At 37.4% G+C, this 9,671-nt stretch overlaps 1 protein-coding gene across 1 annotated transcript in view; it reads left to right on the top strand.

The window, feature by feature from the left end:
* Positions 1-779: 779 nt before the first annotated feature.
* Positions 780-9,671, top strand: part of UBE2U (ubiquitin conjugating enzyme E2 U) — a gene marked incomplete at both ends in the record, with an annotated part of 58,531 nt that continues 49,639 nt past the window's right edge. Inside the window, 3 exon segments of the mRNA XM_080802256.1 lie at positions 780-845; positions 2,584-2,665; positions 4,953-5,045. Coding sequence (XP_080658382.1) covers positions 780-845; positions 2,584-2,665; positions 4,953-5,045 — 241 coding nt within the window.

Below are 9,671 nucleotides of genomic sequence, written 5' to 3'. Positions count from 1 at the left end.
AACGTATTATGAATGGTAGCTTGCTATATAAGTATGATTAATAAGCTCAGACTTGGACGTAATGATCACTTATTACCCGATCGTTCCTGGTATTCAAAGAAAAAGGAACGCGTTTCAGAGAAGGACTTCTGAAAGAAAGGTCCTGGGACTTCACTTACCCTCTCCACTAGTTGGGTACAGTCTACGGTCTATGTGGATGGACTGAGTCCGCTTGGCTGAGGGTGGGGGGTGTTGCTTTGACAACGGATCCCACGGTCTGTCAAAGTGAAACGGTTGGACGATTGGCTGCGAAGGTTTCCAGAGGCCTGCCCCCCGTCGCTGATTGGATGAGGGGCGACCCAGCTCCGCCGCTTTCCCGCAGGGTCCTGTTGCTTGGCAACCGATTTGCGACCTCCAGCAAGGCGGGCACCCAGTAACACCTTCACACCTGTGAAGCGTAGACTACCCCCGACTAACGACCGCCCTCCGCTGCCTCCGCTTCGACCTCTCGCGGCCGCTTCACGCACGAACAACACGAGTTGTCCCAGGTGCTCCTCCGAGTGCCTGTTTTCCTTCTGGAAGTCTCAGCTGGGAGGAGTCAGAGGAGGAAAGAAAGTCTCAGTTGTAAATCCACCTTAGAGCCGCTTACCTTGGGAGGACAGCGTTCTGGGGCTCTAGAAAACAAGTAGATGAGGTGAGTTTGCTCACCTAACTCGATGTGGAAGAGTGACCCATAAACGCAGACATCTGTCCCAGAGTAGACGCTTGGGGACAAGTGTCAGACCCTTTGCAGCCTTATCATGTACAGCAGAGCTTACTTCTTGCTGGAAAGAGACTTCCAGGAGCTGAAGGAGAACAACCTTAAGGTGAGTACTGGGAACTTGGAGGGATGTGTCTCTTTGGGGTACGAATTTTTAAAAGCATTTCAATCCGTGTTTACTCTATAAGGCATAATTTAGTTAAGCCTCATTTGCCACTGCAGTTTAGTTATTTAATGAATTGATTGCACCATAAAAATCATCTTATAATAATAAGAATTACTATGATTTCATAGTAATAAGAGTTAAAAATATTGAGCATACTGTGCTGAGTAATGTATGTGTATTTAAGCCCTGACTATCAGGTAGTGATGGGTAGGTACAGGGTAGTACTCATTAATTACAACATTATTAAATAAGTAGTGTGGTGTTTGTCCTACCAGAAACCTAAGCCCCAGAAAGGTTCAGCAAATATTCGGCCCCAGGCTTCCATCATAGGTTTTCTTTCTTTCTTTCTTTCTTTTTCTTTCTTTCTTTCTTTTTTTAAGATTTTATTTATTTATTTGACAGAGAAATCACAAGTAGGCAGAAAGGCAAGTAGTGGGTGGGGAGCAGGTCCCCCACTGAGCAGAGAGCCCTATGCGTATCTTGATCCCAGCACCTGAGATCATGGCTTAACCCACTGAGCCACCTAGGTTCCCCATCACAGGCTTTTCGGATTCCAGACCCCTTGCTCTTAAGTCCTAAGTTCTACTACTTACTGTCTACTGCACTTTTCGCCAAATGCTATCATATATAATACAGAAGTGCCTTTCCCTTATAACTTTGACACAGAGGAAGGCTTTACCCGGAATGCCACCACAGTGAGGTCCACAGGTGTCACAGGCTGGTGTATCACTTATTCTACGGAGAATAAAAAATGGAAGGGAGAGGGAGGGAGTCCTTCAGAGAAAGACTAGAGAGAAAGCCACCTTAGAGCTAGGGCGCGCAGGGTTACCAACAGTTACTTCAAGTGTACCTCCATGGCATTGTTCTGTTTCCACCCCTGCTATAGAAGCATTGTCTTCACTGGATGTCAGGAACAATGATTGAGTCCAATAAAAATCCCAGACATACCAACCTAACGTTTGATGTTGTTTGTTTCTGCTCTGCCTGAACTCTGTGGTTCTCTTGTGAAAGAGAATTTGATGAAGAAAGTCATATGTGACTATAAATAATGTAGATAATAGAGATATAATGTTAATCCAGATGAGTATTTAACATACTTAATAACTGTGTAGTTGGTTAAAAATAGTTGTTGACTCTATTTAAGTGTATCCCTCAGCATAAACGATAAACTTTTCCATGAAATACAGTTTTGTCCCTCCATTGGGACAGAACCTCAAGCATAGGAAAATTCTATTATTATATACAACCATAATTTTGGAGTTGTGTTTTTCTCAATGAAAATTTTCTATTTCATGTCTTCCATATGGCATCCATATAGTTTTTTAAAGCTTTGAGGAAATGTATCTTTCCAACTATTTCTGTGTTTTCTATTTGGAATCTTAAATTGCCTATTGATTTATATAAGCCACATCTCAAGCTTGACTTTGTAGTCCCACTTGTGATTTCCATGCTTATGATTTATTTTAAATTTACCATTGTGTGTGTTTTTGGGAATCTACCTTAACTTCTATGTAATTAAATAAAATATAATATATGACATCTCCCCAAATCGACAAATACATAAATTTATTAGGAAAAGAAAATGTGGAGTTTATGGAATTCACTGTAACTTGACATCTGATTTTCAAAGCTGTATATTAAATCTTTTCCTCTGCTTTGATTTTTTTTTTAATTAAAGGGTATTACTGCCTTTCCTATAAGTGAAGATCTAATGGAATGGGGAGCCGATATTGAAGGTCTACAGAATACATTTTGGCATGGTTTGTGTTTTCAAAACCAATTTACTGGGGCGCCTGGGTGGCTCAGTGGGTTAAAGCCTCTGCCTTCGGCTCAGGTCATGATCCCAGGGTCCTGGGATCGAGCCCCGCATCGGGCTCTCTGCTCAGCAGGGAGCCTGCTTCCTCCCTTCTCTCTCTGCCTGCCTCTCCGCCTACTTGTGATCTGTCAAATAAATAAATAAAATCTTAAAAAAAAAAAAAAACCAATTTACTTTTTAAAAGTCTTTATACCATTATTAGCTTATCTTCTTTACATGTATAATAAGGTTACAATATATAAATTCTCTAGAATTCTAAAGGTATTCACATGTTGTTTTTTCATCATGTGGCTTAATTTCTTGCCATTTGTTAATGTAGATGGGAATTTTAGGTTTGAAATTTTTTAAGCCAAATTTTAATGTTATTACACTTTTAAGAAGCAGACACAAGCACATCATTTGGGAATATCATGTAAGTTTTCTATGAAATCAGAGAATAGCTATCAAAATTCCTGCTTGCATAAAAATCCCAGTTATCTCTCTTTTTTTCCTCCATGATTTTTCCCAAAATTTTCATAAATCAAATTCTCAAGAAGACTGGGCCACTATAACCTTTAATGACCATACACTCTTTCTTTATGGATTAAAAATAATCTCAATCATTAAATTAAAATTATTAAAAATAATCTCAACAAAATAGAGTTGTTGAGTGAAGTAGGGGAGAAAAACATAAGTGGCTAATTATAATAAAATCTAATGTGTGCTATTAAGGATCTTGAATGAAATGCTGAGAAGACAGTGATTAGTTAATTTTGCCTTGGAAGGTCAGGAATGCCTGTCTTCTCAAGGAAGTGACATTTGAATTGAATCCTGAGGAATGGGTAAGAGTTTGTCAGATTTGGAAGGAGGGGGAAGAAATTCAGTCTGAGTTAACAGCATGGTAAAAGCTTATAAACAAGAAGACAGTTCTAGAACAGTGAGTTCAGTAAATATGAGCAAAACAGTGAAAGGGGCAGGTGTTAGGGGATGGAAAGGACTGGGGGGAAACAGGCTGAAAACAGTGGAATTAGATTATGAGGAGACTGTCTTTTTTCCACTGTATATTTTTTCCTGCTTTGTCAAAGATTATTTGACCATAGAGTTGAGGGTCTATATCTGGGCTCTCTACTCTGTTTCACTGGTCTATGTGTCTGTTTTTGTGCCAGTACCATGCTGTCTTGGTGATCACAGCTTTGTAGTAAAGCTTGAAATCAGGCAACGTGATGCCGCCAGTTTTGTTTTTCTTTTTCAACATTTCCTTAGCAATTCGGGGTCTCTTCTGATTCCATACAAATTTTAGGATTATTTGCTCCAGCTCTTTGAAAAATACCAGTGGAATTTTGATCGGAATGGCATTAAAGGTATAGATTGCTCTAGGCAGTATAGACATTTTAACAATGTTTATTCTTCCGATCCAAGAGCATGGAATGGTCTTCCATCTTTTTGTGTCTTCTTCGATTTCTTTCATGAGTGTTCTGTAGTTCCTCGAGTACAGATCTTTTACCTCTTTGGTTAGGTTTATTCCCAGGTATCTTATGGTTCTTGGTGCTATAGTAAATGGAATCGATTCTCTAATTTCCCTTTCTGTGTTTTCATTGTTAGTGTATAAGAAAGCAACTGATTTCTGTACATTGACTTTGTATCCTGCCACATTACTGAATTGCTATATGAGTTCTAGTAGTTTGGGGGTGGAGTCTTTTGGGTTTTCCATATAAAGTATCATGTCATCTGGGAAGAGAGAGAGTTTGACTTCTTCATTGCCAATTTGGATACCTTTTATTTCTCTTTGTTGTCTGATTGCTGTTGCTAGGACTTCTAATACTATGTTGAAGAAGAGTGGTGAGAGTGGGAGATGAAGAGGAGAAGGGAGCTGAGGGAAATTGGAGGGGGAAATGAACCATGAGAGACTCTGGACTCTGAAAAACAATCTGAGGGTTTTGAAGGGGCGGGGGGTGGGAGGTTGGGGGAGTCTGGTGGTGGGTATTATGGAGGGCACATATTGCATGGAGCACTGGGTGTGATGCATAAACAATGATTTCTGTTACACTGAAAAGAAATTAAATTTTTAAAATGGGGAAAAAAAGATTATGAGGAGACTGTTAGACTATCTAGAGGACTCTATGTACCGTATGATCCAATTTACTTCTAAAACTCTAGGGACCTCGAGGAATCTAAGCTGAAGAGAAACATCAGATTTTAATTAATCAATACAACATTACACTTTAGCAAAAATGTTTGTCTCTTTATTATAGGATTATTCTTCCAACTGACAATAAACTTTACATCACAGTACAATTGTGTGCCTCCAGTTGTGAAATTCCTAACAATTCCTTTTCATCCAAATGGTAAGCACCAAATGAGATTTTTATCATTGGGGCTCTGTCCCTTTTATCCTTGTTCCTTATAAGTGTTTGATAATGTTTCTAAAAACTTTGTTATGGTTATATTTAGTAAGCATGCCTATTGGGGAAAATACAAAAAGGCAGAAAAGTGTTATCACTTTGGGGGTGCCTGGGTGGCTCAGTGGGTTAAAGCCTCTGCCTTCGGCTCAGGTCATGATCCCAGAGTCCTGGGATCGAGCCCTGCATTGGGCTCTCTGCTCAGCAGGGAGCCTGCTTCCTCCTCTCTCTCTGCCTGCCTCTCTGCCTACTTCTGATCTCTGTCTGCCAAATAAATAAAATCTTAAAAAATATATATATTGTTAAAAAAATGTTATCACTTTGAATCATAATTCAGAGAGCTATTCCTCTCAACATATAAATAAATTTATTTGCTTTTTTACTATGTATATATTTCTTCTACATAGTTGAAGTATTACATATGAAGTTATAAAATGACATTTTTTTAAAGATTTTATTTATTTATTTGACAGAGAGAGGGAGATCACAAGTAGGCAGAGAGGCAGGCAGAGACAGAGGAGGAAGCAGGCTCCCTGCTGAGCAGAGAGCCTGATGCAGGCCTCCATCCCAGGACCCTGAGATCATGACCTGAGCCAAAGGCAGGAACTTAACCCACTGAGCCACCCAGGCACCCTAAAATGACATGTTTATTTCTGGATTATTAAACATTCTTCAAAAGCTCAGTTTTAATGACTAAATGATAAACCTAACTCTTCTTATGTTCAATATTCTCATTGGACCTGATTTTTTTATTATCATAAAAAATAATGCACTGACAAATTAACATTTTAGAAAGAAATGAGTTAGATTGCTATTCAAGTTAATACACAAAATGAATTCTTGATATATCAAAAAGTCTAAAAGTTTTAAATACTAAAAAGAAGAAAAGAGAATTTTTAATCAACTTGGTGAGGAAAGCTTTTCTAAATACGATAAAACCTATAAACTGTGAAAAAAGCATGACACATTAAACTACATAAACTTTTTTTTTTAAGATTTTATGTAATTATTTGATAGAGAGCACAAGTAGGCAGAGAGGCAGGCAGAGATAGAGGGGGGAAGCAGGCTCCTTGCTGAGCAGAGAGCCCAATGCAGGGCTTGATCCCAGGACCCTGAGATCATGACCTGAGCTGAAGGCCACCCAGGTACCCCTAAAGTACATAAACTTTTTAAAACTTCTCTACAGCCAACAATGTGATAAACAGAGACAAAATATGTTGACTTTTGCAAACCAAGGTATAATAATTACAATGTGTAAAACGGAATATCTACAACATATAAAGAACACTTAAAAATCACTAAGAAAAATATAAAGCAATAGAAAAACAGGCAAAGGTTATAAACAAACACTTGATAGAGGAAATATAACAAAAATAAACATAAAAAGATGTTCAGCTTCACTAGTAAGAAAATAAATGCATACTAAAACAAGAATTTATGATTCATTGCTTATGCTTACAAAATGTTAAAAATTTATCCAATTTTAGTAGGGATGGACAAACACTAGGTGGGTGGGTTTTCTGATACAATGATGACCTCAGTGTGACATTTCTGGGAAGCAGTTTGATAGTTTGTAATCAGCTATAAAAGGCAAATAGCCCTAAATCCCTGTAGTACCATGTTTATAAATTATTCCATAGAAATACTAGCACAGGTATGGAAGAGTATGTAAACTATTTAAAGGTGTTTGTTTCCAGTAACGATGTTGGAAATAGGGAAAAGGGGAATAATCCCAGTGTCTGTTAGTATAGGAATTTTTAAGTAAAATATCTTACTGCCGTGTACATAACAAGGAAGAAATAAAAAGCTAGACTTTTTGGTCACTGCTATTCCTAGAATATTCACTACCTGGCACATAGCTGGTACTCAAACATATTTTCATAAACATGTCCAGAAATATGGTGGTAATTTACTATTAAATGAAAAAAAAACCTTCAAAGAATAACACGTAAGATATAATTCTATTTAATTAGAAAAACTACATAAACAGTCACACACACACACACACACACGTGTATATGTACATTTGTATAGACCAACTGGTAGATTTTTTTTTAAAGATTTTATTTATTTATTTTGGAGAGAGAGAACACATGTATGCATGTGCACATAGACGGGGAGGGGGAGGGGGGAGAGGGAGAAAGAGAATCTCTGAAGCAGATTCCATGCTGAGCACAGAGCCTGATGTAGGGATTGATCTCAAGACCCTGAAATCATGACCTGAGCCAAAACTGAGAGTCAGATGCTTAACTGACTGAGCCACCCAGGTGCCCCTAGACCAACTGGTAATAACTCTAAAGAGTGGTATTAGTAGACAAGGAAGCTTTCATATTTTACTTTATATACTTTTATGTACTTTTTTCCAAGTACATTATTACTTTGTAATTAAAACCTATTTTAAGGGATAAAATTAAATTTATGGTACACAATTCATTGTGTACCTTTGCTATTATTTGCTTAACATAAACACAAGTGGAATTACTGGTTAAATGTAGTTGGGGGGGGGGGGTGTTGGTGTTCTTATACCCTACTCACATCTCCCATTTCCAGAATAAAAAGAACCTCTGTCTCTAGGAGGAAAAGTACAGGAAACTTGTGATTGCTCTTTTTTCCCTCCTTCACTCATTGAGTGACTTACCTATTGGAAAAATAGGGAATAAAAATTGAACATGTGTGGCTCAGCACTTTCTCAACACTTTCTTTCCAGTTTCAACAAGTTTTCCTTCAAAATGGGTGTCCTCTTGCTTTCTCCAGGGAGGAGACAGGCAAGCCTTCAGTTTGGGTGTTAAGTTCAAATCAGGGCGCTTTTGTGGAGCTCAAGTAAAGCCATTGATCACATGCATTCTCCATTTCAGTCTTACCTATAGTAGAGTTGATGTTTTACTTCCATCTTTCAACAGTTAGGTCTGTTTCATTATATATGAACGTGGGAGGAGGGGAGTGTTATTTATTAGCCCCAAACTCCAAAGGATGGCTCTGTATGGTTCTAAGTCTTTAGATACGTAAAGCCAAGTTGCCTTTCGGGATGTTTTACACTTCCACCAATAACTGTGTATAAAGTCCTTGTTTTAGCACTCCAAATCTGGGCATTGAAATTTCAGATACATTTTTTTTCCAATTTCATAGAATGTCACTTATTTTAATAAGAACTTCTTTGAATACTTGTGAGTTGAACATTTTTTTCATGTCTGTTGATTGCATTTCTTATTTTGTGAACCGTCAGACTTAACAATGTTATTACATTGTATTAGATATTGCAAATATTTCCCTTTGTCACTAATTTTTAAATTTTTCTTATGCTGGTTTTTTTATATCTGGAATTTAAAATTTTTTATGTAGTCTTATCCTTTGAGATTTTTGCAGTTACCTTTAAACTTAGATGATCCTTTCCCCAAACAAAATCAAATCATCATTTTAATTTTTTTTAGTTATTCCATAGTCTTATTTTTCATATTTAACTCCATTCTTTTTTTTTAATAGGATTTAGTTAATTTGTTAGGGCATAGTTCAAGCTTCTCTATATCTTTCCAATCTGTGTATAACAGAACAAAGCTGTCAGGGTGGTTTCACCATCCTCAATGTGCAAGTGTCATTTCTGGATGTAAGACTTACTCTGGGACCGTTTCCAGAGAGTGGGAACGGAAAAAAGATAAAGAGGGCAAAATAGCTTCCTTCAGGAAGTATGACCTAGAAGTTGCACGCTTTCTTTCTGCTGATATCCCACAATTACAACTTAGTTACATGGCCACATTTTGCTGGGGAAAATATGGGCAACCATGAATTTATCTAAAACCACACATAGGGTGGAGACAGGGGCAGGCATAGTGCTCCTTATTCCAGAAGAGATGGAAGAAAGGAAGCCTAAATACCAAAGGACAATGAGTAATTTGCACAGCACTTGTTAATGCCATTGGTTGATAATCTTCTTTTGCTGCTGAGTCATAATTGCACTTTTAACATACAACAATTTTAATACATAGTAGGATTTTTTTCTAAAGGCTCTTATCACATTAATCTCATGTCCCACCCTGCGGTTCTAATTATTGTAGTTTTATAGTACAGTGTCAAATCGAACACCTCTCTTTTTACCTTTTAAAAATTTCTTTTCAGTTCGTAACTTTTTATTGCAAGATTGTTCTATTAGAGTAGAAATGTTTCTCTTAGTCATTTACAAAAGCTTTTTTTTATATATTAGTAAGACTATTGATAATGATATCTGTCATTTGGGGGGATTTGCTACACATCAGGTACTCTATTAAGTACTTTATTTTTTAATTCTTTTCAGTGAAGGAAGGTACTTTTATGATATCCCCATTTCACAATTTAGGAAAATGAGACCTAGAGAGGTAAAGTTAAATTGTTCAACATAGCAGAGCTGACAGGTGGGGGAGTCAACATGCAGATCTATGTGTGTCTGACACCAAAGTCCATGCTTTTAACAGCTACACTCTATCAGCTGTCAGCCACATTCATTGAAGATACTTTTTCTGCTTTGTCTTTTGCTTTCTGATTTTGCCTGTGCTATTTTGATGTTCATAAATTTTAAATAATAATTGTATTATATGTGTCAAT

Source organism: Martes martes (genome assembly GCF_963455335.1).
Source record: "Martes martes genome assembly, chromosome: 4".
Taxonomy (NCBI): domain Eukaryota; kingdom Metazoa; phylum Chordata; class Mammalia; order Carnivora; family Mustelidae; genus Martes; species Martes martes.
Note: the sequence above shows the minus strand (reverse complement) of the source record. Positions and strands in the feature narration are given on the sequence as shown.